Below are 25,653 nucleotides of genomic sequence, written 5' to 3'. Positions count from 1 at the left end.
AACCCTAGCTGTTCATCTTTTCTGTGTCTTCGTTGTGACAGAGAAGACACATGCAATTGCAAAAAGCTTCTGAAGAAATTTGATATCTAATATTACTTGTACTTGTCCAACTTAAAGAGAAAAATAAAAGCATTCAATTCTTTTTCCCCTCACTTACAATTTCTCTAGTGTTCAAGCAATTGTTATTTGTTCTGTAAAAAATTAGATTTCCGCATGTTTGGAGTGCTTTTAGAATGACTAAAGTTTTTAGATAATTAAAAACAATTTCGATAAGATTTGATTGAAAACGTTAAAACTCTTCATGAGTTATAAAAACACGTTGGAAAAGTACCGGATGCTCTTAAGAAGCATTTATGGTTTGTAGTATAAAGGACAAATGATCCAAACTTTATAAAGCCTATTATTCAGTTCTTAAGCTCCCAAACCTAAATCTCAACTACCGCAATGCAATTTTCAATTAATTTGTGTTAATATAGAAAGATAGCACAGGTGATGATTCAACATTTTTTAAAAGAAAATTATATCTTTTTCCGCAGATTCTTCTAGCTAGCTAGTCTTCTACTATTCTTTGCTTTCGGTCTCTATCATCTTAAAAAGTCTCCGGATAGTTTGAAAGTGCTCTAAAATAAGAGAATTTTAACGAAAAGCTTCTGGTGCTATTCACTTTAACGAAAAATCATATTTTTACACTAAAAAATCAATTATGGTACTATTCAATTTACCTTTTATTTTGTCATTTTTGTTAAAACTCAAAGTTTTCAAGTCATTTTCATTAGCTTCTGGTGTTATTCACTTTAACGAAAAACCATATTTTTACACTAAAAAATCAATTATGGTACTATTCAATTTACCTTTTATTTTGTCAATTTTGTTAAAACTCAAAGTTTTCAAGTCATTTTCATTAGTTTTCCTTTAAAATAATTGAAAAAACTTTTGATAAAAATATTTTTGAAATTAATTTTTAGTTAAATACAAATGAATATTAGAAAAGCATTAAGTATTTCATGCAAGAAACATAGAAAGCAGTTCGACTGCTTTTGAAATCCAATAGAATTTTTTTTAAAAGAGTTTTCGATCATTTTAAAAGCACTTACAAACGAACCTTTAACTTTTGATATACTACTTATGCTCAACGTTCCCGACGAATAATTGATTCTCGTTATTCATGATCAGTCTGAAACGTTCTCTTTTCTTTGGTATAATCATGCTCATCACGGCTCTAGTTACATTGGGAATCCAATAATTGCTCATGATATGGACAACCTATTTTCTTACAGTAACAAAGCTAAAGCATCAATCTTCTCCCGAAAAAATTATGTCTCATAATTGGTTGTATATTTTCTTCAAACCAAATCATTATTGAACAATGAGACAGCTGCTTAACACCATAGAATAGGTGTAACTCGTTTTTTCATCTCTCTAAAGAATCTCGCCCAAATTTTCATCCCAGTGCCCATTTTTTCAGCTTAAGAAAGGAAATTAGTACCAGTGGCCATTTTTTTTCAGCCAGCCAAAACCTTGATAGCGGCCTGTCGGCTGCAAATTGTCATAATCTTGTGCTTGAATTGTTTACTTTATAGCTCATTTGTTGATCACATGACTATATTGTTTTTCAAATAATGCAGTTTGGTGGGGACATTATGCAATGGTAGGAGCAATCACAGTTAACTTATTCTGCAGCATATTCCAATAATCTCCACATAATAAAATTTTCAGTGTGCTAGGAATATGATTTAGTATACTAGTACCATAATACGACCGGTTGAATTTTTTTTTTTCAATTTTCCAAACAATTATATTATTACAATTTTCCAAACAATTATATTATTACACTTGTCAGACCGTGTTTTTAACACATTAAAAAATCTCCCTACTTCTCTCCAAATAAATCCTAGGTTCTCGCCTTTTGATAATCCGGGAGTCGGCAAAAGGCGTGGCAACCTCTTCTTTCTCCTGGTAGTTGTTGAAATTTAATTCACCGGTGAAAACACAAGAAAAATCATTCCATGCATGCAGTTAGGTAGGTACGTATGTTCCCTTCACAATACTTTGTTAGTTGTAATTGTCGGTTTCACATGTCTTTTCACAGTTTTTTTGTTCCCTTATTTATTAGGGTTTTGGTCACTTTTTGCCCTTAAGCCTTTGTTCTTTTGGCCTCTCACTTCACATTGCTTGCTTTCCCACATTCGATTTCTTCTTTGTTCGTATGAACTATAGGGGTCAAAAATATATTACAAGAAGTTAATACATTCACAACAAAATTACGTCACAATCAAATATATAAAACGTATAAATATATGAATTATCTAATACCTTATAAGACAAATATCACTTTATCAAAAACTTTGGCTTCCTCTTTTTTTTTTTTTTTCGTGTCTTTTGTTTGTTAGATTCCCATTGATTTTGAATTCGGTAAAATGGAGACTCAAATTTTTGCCCGTAAACATGCGTTGGTTGAGAAGAGGAAGTAGGAGCAGAAATTTTAGAAAAGTCATCCGTCTACTAGAAATAGTGTCACACTTTGGCAGCTTATGTTTAAACAATTCCAAAAACCTTAACCTGCTTAAGAAAAGGAATTAATTAAAGGAATTGCGAACAATTTATTCCCTAATCTCATATTCTTGTCTATCACATGATGGGACTTTATTTTTCTTTCAATGGCCTCAATCAACAGCTGCCTCCTATGAGATTTATGAAAGATTCTGTTTCATTGAAGAAATGAGTCTTTACAACAGTGTATATATACACACACACACACACACTACTAATCATAATTAGCATCTAATTAAGTATAACTAATTATACTAAGACAACAATTAGTTACACTAAGCAAACAGAAAACTGTTATGATGTCCTGGATTGTGTGTCAATACACCCCCTCAAGTTGACAGGAGGTAATTCGAGAGAAAGTTTGGACTGCAAAGCGTTGAACCGAGCTTTAGAGAGAGCCTTTGTGTGAATATCAGCAATTTGATATTGAGTACGCACATACTGGACATGAAGTAGATGAGACAGTACTAACTCCCGAATATAGTGATAATCTATTTCAACATGTTTGGCACGAGCATGAAAAATTGGATTCAAAGAGATGGAGATGGCAGAGACATTATCATGCCATAAGACAGGAACTTTGGATAAAGGAAAGCCAATGTCTCTGAAAATCTTACAAACCCATGTAATATCTGTTGCAATATGTGCTAGAGAATGATATTCAGCTTATGTGGAAGAGCGGGCAACTGTGCTTTGCTTCTTGGCACTCCAATTGATAAGGTTGTTGCCAAATACACATAATAGCCACTGGTGGAACGCCGGTCATAAACGCAGCCAACCCAGTCAACATCAAAGAAAGCAGTGAGATGTAGAGGACTCTTTCGAAACCATAACCCTTGATTGACAGAACCCTTAAGAAATCTGAGGATCCTTTTTACAGCTTGATAATGTGTATCCTGTGGACAATGATAAGTTATGCCGTGTCCAAGTCAAATATTGTAGAGCACCGACAATGGACCTGTATTCATACGGATCAGATATAGGGGAGCCAACATGATCTAATTTTTTACTACCAAGTGGTGTTGAACACGATTTGCAGCCTTCCATCTTTGCTTTAAGTAATAAATCAAGAGCATACTTCCCTTGAGAAAGAAAAATGCCCTCTGAAGATCTATGGACTTCCAGGCCTAAGAAATAATGAAGACGGCCTAAGTCCTTAACTGGAAACAGTTTACTAAGTTGAGTGATAAAATCCTTACAGACTGAAGGATTTAGACTCGTGACCAATATATCATCCACATAGACCAAAATAATCACCAATGAAGGAGAGAATGTAATAAAGAGTGAGCAATTAGATTGTGAGTTAGAGAAGCCAATAGATAATAGGGCATGAAACAATTTGTCATACCAAGCTCTAGGAGCTTGCTTGAGCCCATAGAGTGATTTATTTAAATTGCAAACATAAGACGACTTAGAAGAGTCAATAAAGCCTGGAGGTTGCTGCATGAATACTTCTTCTTTGAGGGAACCATTAAGAAAAGCATTACTAATGTCCAGTTAATTCAATAATCAGTCAAACTAAACAGCCAATGTTAGCAAGATCCGAATGGTCACTGGCTTTGCAACATGACTAAAAGTTTCCTTAAAATCCACTCCTTCTTGTTGATGAAAGCCTTTGGCTACTAATTGAGCCTTGTACTTGTCCACAGAACCATCAGGTTTCCTCTTTATTCTAAAAACCCATTTACAACCAATTATATTTTGATGAGGAGAAAATGGAACAAAAGTCCATGTACCAGTAGACTGTAGAGCTTGAAATTCCTCTAACATAGCCTGTTTCCAATGATCATGCTTAGATGCTTGTAAATATGTAGTAGGAACAAATTGGGCAAGATTAATAAGGTGTTTGGTTGCTGTTAAAGCCCTTGGTTTAAAGATTCCAGCTTTGGATTGAGTTATCATTGGGTGAGTATTGTGGGGAGGTGGAGGGGGAATGTGAGAAACAGATGGTTGAATAGAAGGTGGAGAAACTGATTGAGAGGCAAGAGGTGAAGAAGTAGAGCTGGAATAATGTAATGGAGAAGATGATATAGGAAAAGCTATAGTAGGTGTGGTAAGAGGTGAAGTAATGGGAAAAGGTAAAAGAAAGGATGAATCTGGAACAAAAAAAGAGTATTGGGTAAATGGTTGAAGAGATTTTTGATGAAATGGAAAATGACTCTCATTAAACAAGACATGCCTGGAAATATAGACCCGAGATGTTTGCATATCTAAACATATACACCCCTTATACTGCAGGCTATAACCAAGAAAGGCACATGGTGTACTCTTGCCATCAAGTTTAGAAGAAACATAAGGTTTGAACCAAGGATAGCAACTGCATCCAAAAACTTTTAACCTTGAGTAATCTGGAGGCTTTTGAAAAAAAAGTTCCTGTGGTGATTTATCCAAACTAGAAATTGGCAATCAGTTAACTAGATAAACTCAGTGGAGAAAGCTTCAACCCAAAATTTGTGGGGAACTTTGGAAATAGCAAGCATTGTTCGAGTGGTCTCAGTTAAATGCCTATGTTTCCTCTTAACACACCCATTTTGCTCTAGGGTGTGAAGGCAACTGAATTGATGCAAAATACCATGTTGGAGAAGAAATGAACTAAACCCCTGAATCAGATCGTAGAGTCTTGATTTTGTTTCCAGTCAAATTCTCAACATATGATTTGAAATGCACAAATATGGAGAAGACCTCAGATTTGAACTTCAAAGGAAATAGCCAACTATATTTGGTAAACTCATCGACAAACAAAACATAGAATTTATATCCACTAACAGAGGAGATAGGAGCAGGGCCTAAAACATCATAGTGAACAAGTTCTAAACTGTGAGTAGTACTACTAGTGCTTACAAAAAATGGCAACTTATGATTTTTACCAATTGCACAATCTTGACAAAAGAAAGATACAAATTGTTTTCCAGTGTAAGCAAGCTTATTTCTACTTAATATCTTCCGGAAGATTGCAGAAGAAGGATGTCTAAGCCTCTTATGCCAAAGTTGTAAGGAAGCTGGAGTACTAATATTAGCATAGGATGATGTAGAATCTGGAGCACAAACAGAAGCAGGTGAAGTACCTTGCACATGATAAAAGCCAGAGCTAACTAGCCCTTGAAAAAGCATCTTCCCCGTAGAACAGTCCTTGATTATAGAACCATCAGAATCAAGGATTAATAGACAATAATTATCCTTTAAAAATTGATATGTAGAGAGGAGATTAAACTTCATATGAGGAACATGGAGAACATTGTTCAACTTAAATGCTGCAGTTGGAGTTTTAAGAACAGAAGTACCAGTGTGGTGAATGGGTATACCTTGACCATCACCGATATAAACCTTGTCTTCACCATGATAAGGCATAGGAGAATGAATAACAGAGATATCATTCGTGATATGCGAGGTAGCTCGAGAATCCAAAATCCAGGTAGGAGAGGTAGATTTAGCAGTGGTGTGAGCACACATTGATGCTAATTTAGCTGGTGGAATTTTCCCAGCAAACGCATGATTCATGCGTTCAAAGCAGTCATTGGCTTCATGATCCTGAGAGTGACAAATTTGATACCATATGAGATTTATGAAAGATTCTGTTTCATTGAATAAATGAGTCTTTACAACTGTGTGTGTATGTATATATATATACACACACCTGCTAATCATAATTAGCACCTAATCAAGTATAACTAATTATATTAAGACAACAATTAGTTACACTAAGCAAACAGAAAGCTGTTATGATGTGCTGGATTGTGTGTCAATACCTCCCAAGTAATATGTGGATCCCACTTAACTAGCAAACCTTGCTGGAATTGTATTGGGAAAATGTTATTCATACAACTATTTTTATCTCTTACATATCTTTGTAAATTTTTTGTCAGTGATATTCTTCAATTCATTGATCCAATTATCAAAAATTGATAAATATATGTGAGAAGTAAAAATTAGTGTGTGAATAGCACTAACCTCTATAAAAGTAGAAACTGTGTCACGTCGGTGGACAAAACATTAGGTACTTATATGAGGTTGAAAATTACAGACTGGGATCATGTGCCTAAATTTCTATGAAATTGGCAAAGATACATATAAAATCATAAGCCATTTATCTACACATTTATCTTTGCCCTTTCACGTTCCTATACACCAAAGAAAGATACCGTGCGGAAATCATATCTCTATAAGTACGCATCCCCTCACACTCATCTGAGTCATCTCCCATTCACAGATCTCAACCTTTCCCATATCCAGTCCCACTCCAACTCCAACTTTCTTCAATGGCTAAAGCCTCAATTATCTTGCTTCTTCTCCCCATTGTCTACTTTGTTTCCACAGCCAAATCTTCATCCACCACAACTCCTACGAACTTCATCAGCGACTCATGCAGCGCAACCACCTACCCAGAAGTCTGCGTCAAATCCCTCTCTTCCTACGCCAGTTCAATCAAACAAAACCCCCGCCGGCTGGCCCAGGCCGCCTTGTCCGTCAGCCTAACAAAAGCACAGAGCGCCAAAACATTCGTGACCAAGTTGGCCAAGTTTAAGGGACTAAAATCCAGGGAGTACGGAGCCATCAAGGACTGCATGGAGGAGATAGGGGACACCGTGGATAGGCTGAGCAAGTCCGTACAGGAGCTGAAGAACATGGGGAAATCCAAGGGTCAGGATTTCTTGTGGCACATGAGCAACGTGGAGACTTGGGTCAGTGCTGCTTTGACTGATGATAACACGTGTCTTGATGGGTTCTCCGGGAAGACATTGAACGGAAAGATCAAGTCGGCCGTTAGAGCTCAGGTGCTTAATGTTGCTCAGTGCACTAGTAATGCACTCTCCTTGTGCAACCGGTTTGCGGGCAAGCACTGATGAGCTGCTGAGTTTTTGCTTATTTTGTTTTTGGTTTGGTTTTCTGAGAACTGTTTTGATGATGTTGTTTGGTTTTGATGTATAGTTGGTATATTCAGTATGTTATATAGATATGAGGCATATAGTATATGCTCAAGTGTTCTGAATCTCCCATATGTGAAGCTATGTTGGCTGTTTTTTGGTGATTGGTAAATCTCTATCTTTTGGAACTTAATTAAACCTGTTTTGGAGCTTAAATTAGTAATGAGATCCTTGATTAAAGGGGTAATTTGGATTTAATCGTTTTACCTTTTTTAATTGACAAATGAGATCCTTGATTGAGGGGGATAAAAACTGAAATACAATACGGTATAATCAGTTCAATTTGTTATAATATGAATAGAAGATGAAGTATAATATCAAGAAATATTAACATTCAATAATTTTTTAACACTAGACTATGTTCCCAAACATGCAATAATTCTTCTTTTGTTTCGGTAAAAACTACAATTAAGTCGAGCATTGGCTACACAATTATTTCCAACTCATGAGTACGTTATGTCGTGATGTAAAACAATAATTGAATGAGGACCATGTAGAGAGTGAGCAGGAAAAGAAATTAAATAGGATAAGTGTGAAAATGTTAAAGGGAGGGAGCAGACACAGAGAGAGAGGAAGGGAGAAGAGGTGGGGGGGGGGGGGGGGTGGTGGGGGTGAGGGGGAGTGGTTGTGGGGACTCGCCTGTGGCGGTAAGCACGTGAGTGGGCACGTAAGAACGCTGGCAAGTGAGAGCGACGATTGGCAACAGCCGACTGCCGAGGATTCTCGTTGGCCTTTGATTGTGAACAAGAGTCAAGGCTGAAGACCACGTGAAAGAGGAGATAACTAGTGAACTATGGACTGTTAGTACTTCTTAGTATGTATTTAAATATGGGACGCATAAATAGAACCCAACACCATATCCACTAAGATATTAAACTATATGCACTATATATTAATGCCACCAATCATGATTGTGGCCACCATTTTTTCCCTTCTTAATATTTGATTTGAAATTTTTTTTTTTGTATATTCTCTTTCATATTCTAACTTTATTTCAGTTAATATGAAGAGCGAGATTTAAATATGAATACATAGAGGAATACATTGATCTAACAAAGGAACATTAACTCATGTTCTTCTTGTTAATGAGAAACGCCAAGTTTGGGAAGGTGATGTGGAATGAGTGAACTAATATTTGCAACAAATTTCACGATGAGGGGGGCTAGATAGTTTGGCGAGATAGTACTTAGTCAATGGTTAGAGTTGAGTTTTAGTGCTGTTTATTCAAATTTCAATTTAGATATATAAGAGCTTGTTAGGTCATGATTCAAGATGCTCTAGAAGCTCCTTAATGTTATCATGTTCTCAATCGATCTATATATGTGTAAGTCCATTTTTTATTCGGGACACACTAAATTTGACTGCAAATAAAGAGTGCTGACTCACTGATCAAGGTTTTAAAGTTACCCCATGTGAGGAAATAATGAAGTGAGCGTAAGGTAATGTTTAGAAGAGAAATGTTGGGGAGATTCTTTTAAAAGTAGGACTCTCTATGGACTCTCTGCTACCTTATGTTTTTATGTTTTTTGCACAATGTTTTATATGTTCGCATGAGAATAGACGTTAAAGTGTGAGGTGACAGAGAGTGCATAGAGAGTCACACTTTGAGAGAGTTTCCTTAGCATTTCTTTGTTTAGAATTAGAATAGGAATGGAAGATGGTTCAATTTCTTATATTGTAACAAAATTAGCCATGTAATATACTTTCTAACATAATGTTGGATGTATCATTTGGTTCAATATCTTAGTGGATATGGTGTTGAGTATTTACCGATACATCTTGGGTTGGAAACTCCCTTCTCAGTGAATTATTGCAGTACTTTCGAACCATCTCCTTCTTATAATAAATTTAACATTAGTTGTAACTTCCAAGCTTGGTTTTTGTTTCTTTTAAGAAGACCATCGACCAAGACCATATATCTCTAGTGACCTTTATTTTTAGGAAGATGGTTTTTGTTTCTTCTAATGAAATAAAAATAAAGTATCAAAATTGTAGGGAAAATGTTTAATCAAATTTGCAAAAGGTATAGATGTTTAGTCTATGACATTTAAAAACGAGGCGTCTATATCAAAACGTCCCTATTTGTACATTAGGAAGTTTGAATTGGGTAATAACCATCCGTTCATTGTAACAACTGGCACGCACGGCAAATTCATATTTGAAATAGGGAAATGAGTTTTGCCCCCTTGTTCTGCTCATGTACAAATCTGTTTATTTATGTCTTTTAATTTTTCTTTGCTTTCTTCGTTCAAAGGTTAGAAATAAACAAGGATGTTCATGAAAAATAAAAAAATGTGTGAAAATCTTTTCCTTAAATCATAATAAAGCATTAACCATGCATGCTTGGAATCTTCATTCATTCATCATTGTGAAACTCACATGGGAATTGGAATGGGAAAATTGCGGATACCATATAAAAACGTCAAATAACGTTCAAGACGGAAGTTATCCTATAAATGATGTATTCATGTCTGTTCGAAATGCCTGTTAATTAAATCAGTTCATTCTGTTTCTTTTTTCTGGGAACACACATCGGAAGTTCGCATATACCGGATAAAAATTGTATAAGACAGCTAAAAGTTTCATCGATCGAGAATTATTACGGATCATGAGATTGGATCTTCAACGTGCAGCTTAGCTTATTTGTTGCTCAAAAATCAAATTCCTCAAATAATAGTACAATAATTTGATTAAAAAAAAAAAATTAAAAAAAAAAAGTACAACAGACATCACTTTTCCAGCAAATTACAGAAAAATCATTTCAAACAACTTTTAGTTACATAAACAACCACAACATAAATTGTAAAAATCTATAAACTACGCACCAGCAATTTAAAGTTCAATATCAAAAAGAAAATAGATACAGTCGAGGAAATAAAAGGGTATGTTAATTAACTGCACTACTAGCTGAGTTTGTCGATGAGCGACAGAGCATTGCTAGCTAACCTAGCAGCAGTCACAATGCTGTTCTTGATGGCGGTCTTAATCGCCGTGCTTACCTTCACATCATCGAATTCATCAGTGCAAGTAGCGTCATCTGTGAGGACAGCACTGACCCAAGTCTTTATATCATCTAATTGCGCTTGCACGTCCCCACCCGTGACCCCCAAATTCTTCATTGAAGTCAATGAATCTTTGAGCTCGTCGATGGATTCCTTAATATTTTCTAAGCAATCGTTGATGACCACTTTCTCCGTTGGGGTTAGTCCTGCCTTCTTAGACTGCTTTGACACTACGGAAGAGGCATTTTTCGAAGCTGTTAGGGTCACAGAGAGGGCATAGATACAAAGCTTTCGAGGGTTGGATTTGATTTTGGAAGCGTACGAGGAGAGGGATTTGTAGCAAATGAGTGGGTATGTGGTTGAATTGCAGGCCGTTTTGACGTAGGTTTTGTAGGTTTGAGAGGAAGAGGAGGTTGCCACAGTTGTTTGCATGTTTGTGATGGTGATCAATAAGAGAACAGCTGGGAGAAGAAATGTGAGAGCATGGTGTGAATTTGAAGTTGGGCTTTTGAAAATTTGAGCACCCATTTTTGTTGTCTTGGATTGATGGGTTTGTGTGTGTCTGTGTGTGATAGGATGCCAATACCAACTTATAGGCACCTCTCAGGTGACTTCGAAACTCCAAGCTTCTTGAAAATAAAAATAAAAATAAATGAAGTCCAGGCTAGCCATCTTAAAAATCCAAACTATGGCCCCTATTTTTTTTTTTTAATAAAATACAAGCAATCGATGAGATGGGATCATGGGACATGCTCATTCGCTAGCTTGAGGGTAAATTTTAGTTCGTGCGCTAGACCCAGCAGATTAAAAAAAGTAGAATATAAAGAGCTAACAATATAGTGAAAAACATATAAACAATAACAATGAGGAAAGCACATCAATTTGTTTATAAGAAGGTAATAGCTTCATGAAAGAGCAACATAGGATGTCATTCTTTTACAAAAACACTTCCATTATTCTTTTGGATCCAGAAACATTTGTAGTTTATCTATTTTTTTCAATCATGGTTAGAGACGGTTGGATAATAATAAACAATCAATCAATCAATGATAATACACACACACACACACACACACACACATAAATAAATTTGAATATGCTAATAAACAATAATTGCAACTAAGTATATTGAGAGAGTATGAACAAAACAAAATTAATGTTAAACAGATAAAAATGATGATCGAGGCTTGCGTACAACAATGTCTTTGAAATAGAATTTCATCTCTAATATGTAACATCCTACATCGCCCAGGGGAGTGGATCATGTAAGCCTTATATGTATATTCCCATCTCTACCTAGCACGAGATCCTTTGGGAGCTCACTGGCTTCGGGTTCCGTACGAACTCCGAAGTTAAGCGAGTTTGCGCGAGAGCAATCCCAGGATGGGTGATCCATTAGGAAGTTCTTGTGTGAGTTCCCATAAACAAAATCGTGAGGGCGTGGTCGGGGCCTAAAGCGGACAATATCGTGCTACGATGGAGTCGAGCCCGGGTTGTGGTAGGGGCCCGGGTTGGGATGTGACAATTTGGTATCAGATCCAATCCCTGGCCGGAAGTGTGTCGACGAGGACGTCGGGCCCCTAAGGGGGGTGGATTGTAACATCCCACATTGTCCAGGGGAGTGGATCATGTAAGTTTTATATGTATATTCTTATCTCTACCTAGCACGAGGCCTTTTGGGAGCTCATTGGCTTCGGGTTTCGTAGGAACTCCGAAGTTAAGCAAGTTTGCGAGAGAGCAATCCCAGGATGGGTGACCCACTGGGAAGTTCTCGTGTGAGTTCCCAGAAACAAAACCGTGAGGGCGTGGTCGGGGCCCAAAGCGGACAATATCATGTTATAGTGGAGTCGAGCCCGGGTTGTGGTGGGGGCCCGGGCCGACAATTTGGTATCAAAGCCAATCCCTGGTCGGAAGTATGCCGACGAGGACGTCGGGCCCCTAAGAGGGGTGGATTGTAACATCCCACATTGCCCAGAGGAATGGATCTTGTAAGCCTTATATGTATATTCTCATCTCTACCTAGCACGAGGCTTTTTGGGAGCTCACTGGCTTCAGGTTCTGTAGGAAGTCCGAAGTTAAGCGAGTTTGCGAGAGAGCAATCCCAGGATAGGTGACCCACTGGGAAGTTCTCGTGTGAGTTCCCAGAAACAAAACCGTGAAGGCGTGGTCGGGGCCCAAAGCGGACAATATTGTGCTACGGTGGAGTCGAGCCCGGGTTATGGTGGGGCCCGGGCCGAGTTGTGACAAATATGTCCTTGTAGTTCAATAAACATTTGCTTCACTAGGATTGAACGATCTAAGTTAATATCTCAGCACCAGAAAATTGACTTCTGGCGAATATAATTGTGGTTCTCTCAGTAAGAAGGTTTTGGTTTTTCAGAGGGAAAGATGTAGTTTTCTGTTTACTAAAATGCAATGCAAATGAATATTGTATATATAATGTATATATGGCTATTTGCAACAAGAATAAATTTGGGATGCATTTCTGGGAGGCATCTGCCAGAGGGGTGTGTAACTCTTGGTGTTATTTCGTCATCTTCAAACTTCATCCAAAAAGATGAGTCCGTTGATATAAAGCATATATAATTAAAATCTGAAATTAATAAATTATATATTAATTATCACACTCAAAGCCCAAACCAGCCCAATCTTGCTCTCCATGATCCATCTTTCTAATCACTTTGGTAAGAGGTACAAAGTGTTATAAAGTGAGAAATATGACCAATGTGGGACAATGAGATAGAATGAGATTTCTACTCAAAACTCCTACAGAGACATGTTTGGTAATTTAAAAGTGCATTTGCAAGTGGCCCTTTACCATAGTGGTGGAAAGGTGTCGAGCCCTTGCATGATGACATGGTTTAAACCCCGTTGGTGACTAATCTAACATATAATCTAACAAAATCTATTGTTGACAAATACGATGAGCCTTATATTAGTGTTCTACATGAATTTTATTTTTGAGGTAATATAGAATCTATAAGAAATTATAAAAAATGTACATAATAAAAACATGTTGAATATAATCAAGAGGTCACACACGCAAAAAAAAACATCACAAGAATTTACAATTACAAACTCATCATGAATCATGTCAAACCAAAACCAATCAATACCCCAATGGAACGAATAGCAACGTGCCAAATAAGCTAAGAAATAAAATGTTGAGGGTGGACATATGTTTTGAGAGGAGTTAAGTTTTTATTGAAAGGAATATAATTTGCATTTGCTACTAAAGGAAAAGGATCCTCGCCATATTCTTTTCCTGGAAATTCTGGGAATTACGTGATCGTGATCGTTTATCATACATCGTGCGGTCAGTTTTCGTTAGGTACCATTTGTATTTAATTTTAAATTTCAAATGATTTTTAACCGCACGAATTACGATGAACGACCACGATCTTGGGATCCCTAACAAAAAGATCCGGCCAGGATCCTTTTCCGCAACTAAAAGGACGATTCTGTTTCTAGAGGCAGGCAGCCGGCTCTTCATTAATCTTCACTTGCCGCCGCTCGCGTGAGGTTGAAGGTTGCTGTATGCGATGTATCACAAGATTCACATGTGGACACGTACGCATCATACAGGACCGTATATAAAGAGCAAAGTCAAAACCCTAAAAGAAGAACGTGCGCGCATGGCACATGGAGTCTGCATGCAATGCATTATAGAGTAGCGCGAAACGATGCGGGACGACGGGCGGTTGGTGTGGAGGAGCTTGTGGATGCGGTCGCTCATCGGCATAAGCAACTGATCAATTAAAATTGGATTATGAAGCATCCACCTCGATCAATGAGCAAAGCAACCAATCAAGTCTACCTGTTAATGTTAACTTCTCAATCACATGATTTATGGAAGAAAGCAAGGATTTGTGTTTTATTTTTTTTTTTCATTAATGTAATGATCATCGTTAATTATTAGATTTCTCGTTAAGATTAGGATAAATTCATGGTTCGATTTCCTCAATTGTACCAAGAAGAAGGATAAGAAGTTTATGCAGCCAAAAATAAACATAAACTTCTTGACGTAGAGGTCCCTGGCAACTTTTTAAATATCAAGTTTACCCTCCTCTTTTTCACGATTTTAGCTTTTCTGCCTTGGAAAAATATGGTCTTGAGAAAATTTCCAGTGAGTGTTGTTTCTTGGGCCATTTTGAAAGAGGGCACAAAAATTAATTAATATTCCCACTTCACAACACCATGATTTTCGTGTGGATTAGTATTACCATACAATTAAGTTTCCACAATGCATGTGTCTTATATTGAGATAATTAAATGAATTTATATTTTAAAGTCTTATTTTTGTAATGCTATACTTTTTTATGATTTTCTATATTTTGACTGTTGTTAAAGCCTGATCGAAATGATATCCTTCTCATCAGGATGTTTTTTCATATGGATCAGAAGTTGGAGTCACTTTTGTTTTTCAGTACACTTAGGCACAACTAAGAATACAAATGAATGACCTGTACGTATCTTTCTTTATTTCCCTCGTTGAATGTGCATGATCAATTTTTTCAAGAACTTTGCCTATTCTAAATTTGCTTTGGAATAAGATCACCTATTATGGAAAGGGATCCGGATCCTTTTTCATCAAATTCACTTAGTCCGGAATCCGGGTCAGGAGCCCTTTTAAAAATTATAATAACTGTAGCCATTTGATCAAAATCCAAATGTCCGAATCCCGAATTAGGTGGATTTGATGGAAAGGGATCTGGAGAAGATCCATTCCACCTTTTATTAAGTTTGCTATTATGGGTACAAGAGTCTACTCAATTATATGTTGGGAATTGTTATTATCACTCTAAAAGTCTTATTTTACACTCCTCACAAGTGTATTTTTCTTTCTAATTATGGAAAGTTTAAAGTGCCAAATGAGATTTTTGGAGTGCTAATAACAATTCCCTTATATGTTTTGGGAGAAGTTTTTCAACGTGCTGGAACACAGCATGTACACCAAGTGCCGTAATATAATTGGTTGTAATTTTTTTTTTGTTCAAGTTTTTAACTAATTGCATTATTACACTTGGTGTATTGGGGAAAAATATCTCATGTTTGGTGGTGATGCTGCACCTTTTTGTTAAATATTGTTTACAAAATTCACTTGTAACTGTTGAGGTTAAATATAAAAGAAAACTAACGAAAAGTTCAAAAAAATTTCACTTTTAATAAATAAATAAATAATTCTTTTTAAAGGTATAGTGAATAGTATCAATGAAATGTATAAATGTGGTTTTTTTGTTAAAAGTGAACAATACCAGGAGTGTTTTGTTAAAATTCCCTAAATATAATGGATCCCCTTCACACGAAAAAAATATATACATATAATGGATTCCAAGTAGGTTATATTTAGGTTTTACGCATTTATTAGCATTTTGTTAAATCTCCACTATTATAATAAAACAACGATTTATCACATGACACATCATCTATAATTAAGTATTTTTTGTTTTGTTTTGAGAAAGGTATGATATTCATGCACATAAATCACTGGATTATTATAATAATAGTTGAATTAAACAAAATACGATAAATATGCAAAGCATAAATGTAAGACTCGAAATCTAAATATAATTACAAAGAAGCTATAAGCTGTTACTGGGTTGCACTATGATGTGTGCTGTATCATGATCTTAAAACCATGAAAATTAGGTAAAACTGTGTTTTTAATTCTTTTACAAACAGTATAGAAAGCGACTTACAATGCACCTAAGTCACAACAAAGTTACAACATTAAATCAAGGCTAGCCACAGCTAAGTTACAACATTTGTGATATTTATATATAGAATTAGAATTTGGGAACACGAGCTTTTGACATATATTTTCGTAGTCACATTTCTTAATGTATTAAGTTATTAATGATCCGAACAGTCTATCTTTTAGGTCTTTCCTCAATGATTATGTTTACCAAAAATCACTCAAATCTAAAACCATATGACCGTTGGATTAAACTTAGTGTTTATTTGTACATAGAACCGTATTCTTCTATTTTGTAAACTGAAAATGAATATCTTAATGATTTTAGATTCGTTTAATTTTTTGAAAAAAATAATCTATGACTGATGTACTAAAAAACATGTGTCACCAGATCCTAACCTCTACTCTATCATAAAAATCTTCAGCTGCTGTCATTATCCATATGGGCCCTTCCATGCATTAAATTCCTTTTGGAAGTGCCACGTTAAATTAAAGGAGAGATTTAATTGTATAATTTGAATACATGTCGACTGAAAGACAGATGCAAATTACGCATAAGTTGAATGTCTTCACTTGCCAATCAAGTTGGGATCGATAGATTACAAATTTACAATGATTTAGATAAGTCCGAGTAAGGCTCTTTTGTTTCACATTGCTTTCGAGTTTAGACCCAAATTGACCAAATTGCAGCAGGTAGATGAGGAAGAAACCAAAAAAACCATCTTGCAAACAGATGTATCTCCAGCTTTTGGGCCCCAAAAATTATGTTTTCGTGTGCCTTTTTGGACTGCTAAAATTATCCATTTGAATTTTTATTATTATTATCATTATTATTTCAAAATTTTTTATTTTCAAAATGGTTCTATAAATTAGTGTTATTCCCTTCCTACTCTCTTCACTATTACTCCACTGCCTCTAGAATTCAAAGACACAAAAGAGATGGCATCCTTATCTTCTAGCCATTTTGTCGCATCTTTTCTCATAGCATTTTTCATTAGTTGCGACATATTCTCTTCAACCTCAGCAGCTAGAGACCTTGCACAAAAAACCAATAGTGAATTCTTGAAAACATCTTGCAGTGCAACAATCTACCGAAAACTTTGCCTTACTTCCCTCTCAAGCCATGCAAATGCAATCCAAACAAGCCCGAAACTTATGGCCAGCGAAGCCCTCACCGTGACGCTTGCCTCCGCCAAATCAACCTCTATCATGATGTTGAAACTCTCCCAAAGCCATGGCATGAAGCCTAGAGAAGTCGGAGCCATGAGGGACTGCGTCGAAGAGTTAAGTGATTCGGTTGATGCGATTCAAAGGTCCATAGCTGAGATGGGCAACTTCAGTAACTCGGATTTTCAGCTCATGATAAGTGATGTGCAAACTTGGGTTAGTGCTGCTTTGACGGATGAGACCACTTGCTCTGATGGGTTTGGTGGAAATTTGATGAATGGCAATTTGAAGACTGTCGTGAGGGGCAGAATTGTGAACATCGCACAATTGACTAGCAATTCCTTGGCTTTGGTCAATAGATATGCCTCAGTTCATGGTTAAACATATCAACTGCTCTACTTAAGATAATTTTTGAAGAATTAGGTGCATGCAATATTATATTGTTTAATAAGAAACTGTGTTCTAAATTTGCTACGTACACTTGAATTGCAAGTGTGGCTCTCCTTTTAGGTAAATGTACGTGTGGTTCTGTAAGCAACCAAGCACAATAGTATATATTGAGAAGTTGGTCTTGAAACTGTATATAAAAAAGCTTAATTTTTCAATAATTCAATAAAGTTTTAGATGCTGTTTGGTTAAAGAATGGTGTGTGATTTTAATGCTACGTAGTACTTAGCATTAAGGGTGTTTTAGCCATAAGCAAATTTTTACAATTATTAGATCATTTTTTTTATCTCATCTATTCATTTTTTGGTACTACTTAATGCTACGTAACATTAAAGAACAATTGCAAAGGATGATGAAACCATTAAAATGGATGTTTTGAATGATTTTTTGAAATGGAAGAGAGAGAGAGAGAGAGTTGTAATGGGATTTTCTTATTGGAAAACGTCGGACCACGTACCTTGGCTCGTAAGGTGTATATCCGATGATAATATTAGGGAACTGGTATTCTTTTTTCTTTTTTTTCAAATCTTATTTTACACTTCTTATAAGTATATTTGTTATTTTTAAATATGAAAAGTTTAGAGTGCAAAATGAAAATTTTGGAATGTCAATTCCCTATTATTATAATTGAGTAATTGAGTTGGCAAGGGTTAACTGTTTTTTCTTCACCGGATTTTTTCCCATGTAGTTTTACTCGGGTAAAATTTTATTAAAGCCACAATTTTGTTTAACCATGTCCTGTTTTTATAACTGTGTGTTCTTGGTGAAGATAAGAAAATCGATTGTTAACTTAAAAATAAAAGGGAAAATGCTAGGGAGATCAAAATTTTAAATTAAATTTGAAAACTAAATAATTTATGATATATCATTTAGTTTAGAAATTTAATTTTAAAAGAATTTAGTCTCTGTATAATTATTCAAAGAAAAACATAAGTATTTCCAGCTTCAGGCCCCAAATTTTTTTTACCATGTTCCTTTTTGGACGGCTAGAATGATCACGTACATTTTTATTATTATCATCACTATTATTTTATTTTTAAAATTAGTTCTATAAATTGGCACCATTCCCTCCCTAATCTCTCTTCACACAAAAAGGAGATGGCATCATCATCTTTTGTCACATCTTTTCTCTTAACACTTTCTTTTACTTGCTGCATATTCTCTTCACCCTCAGTAGCTAGAAACGATGCACAAAAAACCAACAATGAATTCATGAAAACATCTTGCAGTGCAACAACCTACCCAAAGCTTTGCCTTGCTTCTCTTTCAAGCCATGCTGGTGCAATCCAAACAAGCCCTAAACTTATGGCATGCGCAGCCCTTAACGTGACGCTTGCCTCTGCCAAATCAACCTCTACCATGATGTCAAAGCTCTCCCACAGCCATGGAATGGAGCCCAAAGAAGTAGAAGCTATGAGGGACTGTGTCGAAGAGTTAAGTGATTCGGTTTATGAGCTTAAGAGGTCTATAGCTGGGATGGGAAGCTTTAAAAACTCTGATTTTCAGCTTATGATAAGTGATGTACAAACTTGGGTCAGTGCGGCTTTGACGGATGAGACCACCTGCTCTGATGGGTTTGAGGAAAATGGGATGAATGGGAAGTTGAAGACTACTGTGGGGGGCAGGATTGTCAAGATTGCACAATTGACTAGCAATGCTTTGGCTTTGATCGACAGATACGCCTCAGTTCATGGTTAAATTAATCAACTAGCCAGTTTACCCTACCGTACTTAAGATAATTTTTTAAAGAATTAATTAGATGCTGGCAGTATATTGTGCGAGAATAAACTGTGTTATAAGTTGCTAAATTCGAATTGTACGTGTGATTCTTCTTTGTGAATGTACGCATGGGTCTCTAGAAGTGTTAAGAAATTGGTATTGTATTGGTATAAATAAATTTGAGAGAAGGATTAAATCTCTGTATGTCGAGAATATTGAATGTCTCAAAGTTACAGAGAAATCAGAGTTACAGAGCACTGCTATAACAAACTTACTAATTAACAAACCCTATTGAGCTGGACCAATCCAATTCACTTATAAGGTAACCACTCACACACTAACATCTGTCAGTAATTTTAACCGCTTGAGTGTGATTTGAATTCTGTTAATTGAGTGATTATATTTCTAAATCAAACAATGACAACGACAACTAAGTCTTATCCTACTAAATAACGTCTGCTTAGAAATCCTTTATTTTTTTATTTTTTATTTTTTATTTTTTATTTTTTTTATGGTATACAAAATGCCTAAAAGTTTTTATTGTACTAAAATGAGCAGTCAATTTATCAATTCCTAAGCATAGACTGACAGTGGTGTCTGCCACACAAAACCTTATGTCGATTTAGTCTGCCGCACAAAACCTTACGTCGATTTAGTCTGCCGCACAAAACCTTACGTCGATTTAGCGGTCCAAACAATATTGATATATGATGGAATTTCCAATAAAGATAACTAGAAACTAGGGAGTGGAGGAGAAGAAATACCAAAAAAACTTAGGACTTATTTGTGATTTGGCTTGTTTATTTTTAGGAAATAGTGAGAGACAGCCAATCAGTTTATCAAATTTGACGATGTCTGGTAGGTCAAGGTCCCCAACTCTTGGTTGTCTTATTGGCGAGAAAGAGCACAGTTTTATTTTATCATGGTGAAATGATAGGCAACAATAACACCCTTTTGTCCCCAGGTGACGTTTACATCGTACAAAAAAAATTTAATTGCAACATACTATAACTCCAATAATTCACAAAGCTTAGGGCCGACATGGAACATGCAGTTTTTGGCAGCCATTCACAATGTTGTTTTCATGAAATTGAAATGTGGGCCAAACTAACACAAGGTGAATTCAGGTTCATCGACTTGATTTCTTGCGGAATTATAATATGACAAAAAATATATTTGAAATCAATAGAAATGATTCATGTATTTATTCATCATTAATTATTTTAATTTTTTTTATAAAAAATCAGTTAAGTAAGATTCAAAATGATAAAAATCCTCAATTTAACAAACGATGCCAAATAATCTGACAAAATCGCTTTTTCTTTTCAGTCTCTTGGGATCCAACAGAACAAGAGATTCCAATTTCAAGCCTCAGAGAAACTAAAATACGATCAAAAGTTAAAAAAAAATGGACTTAGAAATGAGTTCATCATCTTGGCCAGTGGCAACAGCTAAATTTATCAAAAGAAACAGAGCCAAGTGTTAAGGAATCTGCTCCATCAACTGCTGCTCCACCAGCTCCATCAACTGCTGCTCCACCAACTGCCGAATCTGCTCCATCAACTGCTGCTCCACCAACTGCACAATTGGAATACAACCTGGACAGCAGACCTCATGGGCTCTGATGTGTTGCAGCATGGGCACGTGGCTGCAATATTCCTGACAGCAGCATGGGCAGCAAGCATGTGTCTTTAGTTTATTGCATGTGTGTCTGTGTAAGATGTATATAAAACATCTGACTATTATTACAAGAAAGATAATACAGAAAACATATCATTTCTATATGGTATCACGAGCCCAAAAACTCCAACGAGAAATTTTTTTCTGATCCATCTCTTCCCTGTCTTCATCCATGGCTACTGACGCCTCTACAACCAACCCTCTACCAGACCTCAACTCCACTACTCCCACCTTGATCACCATAAACGCTACAGCCCAATTACCTGTGAAACTCACACCCACTAATTACCCATCCTGGCGTGCTCAGTTCAACGCCCTTCTTTACGGCTACGATCTCATGGGTTATGTGGATGGTTCTCATCTCTGCCCATCAACCACTCAAACCGTGCTTCGCACCTTTTGGATTCGGCAAGATCAACTCCTCCTTCATGCGATTCTTGCTTCCGTCTCCCCGCAGGTCATCTCCCTTATTGCCTCTGCCAAGACATCCAAGGAAGCTTGGGACAAGCTTCTTCATCTCTTTGCTAGCAAAGCCCGTGCCCGCGTTCTTGGTCTCAAAGAACGCCTTACTCTCCTGCGTCGTGAGAACAAGCCTGTCTCTGAGTATCTACAAGAAGTCCGCATTATTGCAGACGAGCTTGCCATCATTGATGTTCCCCTCTCTGATGATGATCTCCTCCTCTACATTCTTAATGGTGTTGGCTCGGACTTCAAGGAAATTGCTGCGGTAGTTCGCTCCCGCGACACCTCAATCTCTTTTGAAAACCTGCATGACAAACTGGTTGAACATGAAGCTGCTCTTAAGCGTGATGATACCACTGTTCTACCCCCAGTGATCACTGCCAATGTCACTCAGACATCTCGCTTCCACACCTCAAATCGTGGCTTCCGCTCTCACAACTCCAACTCTAACCGTGGGTCCTTTCTCTCTCGCAATCCTTCTCGTAGTTCCTTTGAGCACCCCCACACATCTTCCACCGCCACCAATTCTCGTGGTTCCTACAAGTCCATCCAACAATCCTTCACCGACAATGGTCGCCGCTCTACCAACATGAACAACACAGGTTATCGTGGTTTCTGTCAATGGTGTGGCACTCAAGGTCATAGTGCCAAACGCTGCCCTCAACTCCAATCTGGACCTTCCAGTACGCTCGTGGCCAATCCTACCACCCATGGCCGGTCCACCTCTTCTCCAACATGGTTGCTTGATTCTGGTGCTTCTCACCATGTTACCTCTAATGTCAACACTCTCTCTGGTGCAGCCATATATGATGGTCCTGATGAAATAATTATTGGTAATGGTTCAGGTTTGGGTATCACACATGTTGGTTCAACCACTTTACCCTCCTCATCCTCCCAATCCTTCAGCTTATCAAACGTTCTATGCGTTCCTTCTATGAAAAAAGACATTATTTCTATCTCTAAATTTAATAAACAAAATAATACCTCTATTGAACTTTTTCCTGATTTCTTTCATGTCAAGGATCTGAGCACGGGGGCGGTTCTTCTTCAAGGCCCGAATAAGGATGATGTGTATGAGTGGTCTCCTAAATCTCAATCATTTCATCAACCACAAGCTATGGTGGGTGTGGTGGTCTCTCCCAACCTCTGGCATCGTCGTCTTGGTCACCCCAGCCATCACACTCTCCAACAAGTCCTTCGTATGTCTTCCATTAATGTGTCTTCCAAGTTGTTCAAGTCTGTTTGTCATTCATGTCTATGTAATAAAAGCCATCGTCTCCCGTTTGGAACTTCGTCTCTCACCAGTCATGGTGCATTAGACCTCGTTTATAGTGATGTTTGGGGCCCTGCTCCATACTCTTCAATTGATGGTTTTTCTTACTATGTTATCTTTGTTGATCATTTTACAAAATATATATGGCTCTACCCTCTCAAAAAGAAATCTGATGTGTTTTCCACTTTTGTCACCTTCAAAGCACTAGTTGAAAATTACTTCAAAAGAAAAATCACTAGGTTATACACTGATGGTGGGGGCGAATTTATCAAACTCCAACATTTTCTCTCATCCAATGGCATCACCCATCTTCTTACACCACCTCACACTCCTCAACACAATGGAGTCGCCGAACGACGACATCGTCACATTGTTGAAACTGGTCTCACACTTCTTCATCAAGCTTCTTTACCTCTCACCTATTGGTCTTATGCCTTTAAAACAGCTACCTATTTTATCAACCGTATGCCCACTCCGATTCTTAATAATCTCTCCCCATTCACTCAACTATTTGATGAACAACCCAACTACTCCCGTCTTCGTACATTTGGGTGCTTGTGTTTTCCTTGGTTACGTCCTTACAATTCCAATAAATTACTCCCTCGTTCCCGCCCATGCCTCTTCCTTGGTTACTCATCTAATCAAAGTGCATTTCAGTGTCTTGATCTTTCCTCCCACAAAATTTTTATCTCTCGGCATGTTCAATTCGATGAGTCCACTTTTCCTCTTGCTAACCTCCCTACCTCCACTCCCCATGTCACGGTTGATAACTCTCACACTTGGGTCTCTTCTCTTTCTCCAGTTACTCATGTTCCCGTCCACTTACCCACCAGGCCTGTTGAGTCGGCTGTTTCTTCTTCACTGCCACCACACGTCACATCATCATCATCATCATCAGAATCTGCCCCTGTCTCAGAACCGTCACCATCCGCTGCACCTATATTCACCCCACCACATTCTCCAACCCAAACTGATCACGTCCAGCCACCTCCCCCCAACAACCCCGTTCGTACATACACTAGAAACCCTCATAGGACTGTTGTCACCTTTCCATCCTCTAACCCAACCTCCCCCAACCCCTCCGTACCTCCTGTGCTCCCCAATCATTCCATGATCACCCGTGCCAAAGTCGGTATCCACAAACCCAATCCTCGGTATGCTATGACTGCTACTAAACATCCCATTCTCTCCTCAGTTGAACCGACATGTGTCTCTCAGGCTGTCAAGGATCCCCTTTGGCGACAAGCAATGTCCAATGAGTTCAATGCGTTAATTCGCAATGGTACATGGGAGCTCGTTCCTTCCCTTCCCTCTCAAAATCTTATTGGTTGTAAGTGGGTGTTTCGTATCAAACGGCATCCTGATGGCAATATTGACAGGTACAAGGCACGCTTAGTTGCCAAGGGTTTTCACCAACGTCCTGGTATTGATTTTTCAGATACTTTCAGTCCGGTGATCAAACCTACTACCATACGCATTGTTTTGCATCTTGCCGTGACTCATAAGTGGCCAATTCGTCAGTTGGACGTCAACAATGCTTTCCTTCATGGCACACTCCGTGAAAATGTCTATATGGTTCAACCACCTGGTTTTGTTGACTCCAATCATCCATCTCATGTGTGTAAATTGAGGAAAGCCCTCTATGGCCTCAAACAGGCTCCCAGGGCATGGTACAAGGAATTACACTCATTTCTGCTCTCCCATGGCTTTGTCAATGCCATCTCTGATGCCTCACTCTTTCTCTTGAATAAAGGGACTGCTGTAATTTATTTTTTGGTTTATGTTGATGATCTTCTTATTACAGGAAACGATTCCTCACTTATAGCAAAGTTCATTCACCTGTTGGCAACTCGGTTCTCCGTCAAGGACCTGGGCTCCTTACATTACTTTCTTGGTGTTGAAGTCCTTCCCACAGCCACTGGCCTATTTCTCTCTCAGCACAAGTACATTCATGATCTTCTTGTCAATGCCAAGATGGATGGTGCAAAGGCTGTCAGTACGCCTCTCTCCACCACTCACTCACTCATGCTCCATGATGGCTCCTCCCCAACGGATCCCACTCCCTACCGTCGTCTTGTTGGTGGACTTCAATATCTCAGTCTTACACGCCCTGACATCTCCTTCACAGTCAATAAGCTCTCTCAATTCATGCATTCTCCTTCCGAGACTCACTGGCAGGCACTCAAGCGTCTTCTCCGCTACCTGAAGGGTACCATTTCCTTTGGCCTTCATCTTTGTCGTCGCCCCTCTCATCGTCTCTATGCCTTTTCCGATGCTGACTGGGCTGGTGATCGTGATGATCGCAAATCTACGACTGGCTATGTTGTTTATCTTGGTGGCAATCTCATCTCTTGGAGCTCCCGAAAGCAGCGGTCTGTCTCTCGCTCCTCTACCGAAGCCGAATATCGGGCCATTGCTGCCACCACTGCTGAACTCATATGGATTCAGTCCTTACTGCGTGAACTTGGCATTTCTCTCCCCACAACACCGGCTGTTTCTTGTGATAACATTGGAGCCATGTTCTATTGTGCTAATCCGGTTCTCCATTCCCGTATGAAGCATATCGATATTGATTTTCAGTTTGTACGGGATCGTGTCACTCGTGGTCTTCTTCAAGTCTCTCATGTCTCCACTACTGATCAGCTTGCAGACGCTCTAACCAAATCCTTGCCACGTCCACGTTTCCATCTCCTTCGTTCCAAGATCGGTGTCTCCGATGGTGCCACCGTCTTGCGG

The 25,653-nt window shown here is 37.8% G+C and overlaps 4 protein-coding genes across 4 annotated transcripts; 3 read left to right on the top strand and 1 right to left on the bottom strand.

The window, feature by feature from the left end:
- Nucleotides 1–6,662: 6,662 nt before the first annotated feature.
- LOC137735042 (21 kDa protein-like) lies at nucleotides 6,663–7,537 on the top strand. The gene has a single exon (XM_068474402.1). It carries the CDS (start codon nucleotides 6,807–6,809, stop codon nucleotides 7,389–7,391), a length of 585 nt encoding a protein of 194 aa, XP_068330503.1. The 5' UTR covers nucleotides 6,663–6,806; the 3' UTR covers nucleotides 7,392–7,537.
- Nucleotides 7,538–10,375: 2,838 nt separating this feature from the next.
- Nucleotides 10,376–11,002, bottom strand: LOC137734503 (pectinesterase inhibitor 4-like). The gene has a single exon (XM_068473754.1). It carries the CDS (start codon nucleotides 11,000–11,002, stop codon nucleotides 10,376–10,378), a length of 627 nt encoding a protein of 208 aa, XP_068329855.1.
- Nucleotides 11,003–17,059: 6,057 nt separating this feature from the next.
- On the top strand, nucleotides 17,060–17,930 carry LOC137735040 (21 kDa protein-like). Its single transcript, XM_068474399.1, has one exon. It carries the CDS (start codon nucleotides 17,109–17,111, stop codon nucleotides 17,715–17,717), a length of 609 nt encoding a protein of 202 aa, XP_068330500.1. The 5' UTR covers nucleotides 17,060–17,108; the 3' UTR covers nucleotides 17,718–17,930.
- Nucleotides 17,931–18,865: 935 nt separating this feature from the next.
- On the top strand, nucleotides 18,866–19,706 carry LOC137735041 (21 kDa protein-like). The gene has a single exon (XM_068474400.1). It carries the CDS (start codon nucleotides 18,882–18,884, stop codon nucleotides 19,479–19,481), a length of 600 nt encoding a protein of 199 aa, XP_068330501.1. The 5' UTR covers nucleotides 18,866–18,881; the 3' UTR covers nucleotides 19,482–19,706.
- The last annotated feature ends 5,947 nt before the right edge of the window (nucleotides 19,707–25,653 follow it).

Source organism: Pyrus communis, chromosome 5, assembly GCF_963583255.1.
Source record: "Pyrus communis chromosome 5, drPyrComm1.1, whole genome shotgun sequence".
Classification (NCBI taxonomy): domain Eukaryota; kingdom Viridiplantae; phylum Streptophyta; class Magnoliopsida; order Rosales; family Rosaceae; genus Pyrus; species Pyrus communis.
This window is presented reverse-complemented; position numbering and strand designations above follow the sequence as displayed.

What these genes read in the sequence shown, in the direction of transcription:
- LOC137735042 (XM_068474402.1), top strand. Translation starts at nt 6,807, where the DNA reads ATGGCTAAAGCCTCAATTATCTTGCTTCTTCTCCCCATTGTCTACTTT.
- LOC137734503 (XM_068473754.1), bottom strand. Translation starts at nt 11,002, where the DNA reads ATGGGTGCTCAAATTTTCAAAAGCCCAACTTCAAATTCACACCATGCT.
- LOC137735040 (XM_068474399.1), top strand. Translation starts at nt 17,109, where the DNA reads ATGGCATCCTTATCTTCTAGCCATTTTGTCGCATCTTTTCTCATAGCA.
- LOC137735041 (XM_068474400.1), top strand. Translation starts at nt 18,882, where the DNA reads ATGGCATCATCATCTTTTGTCACATCTTTTCTCTTAACACTTTCTTTT.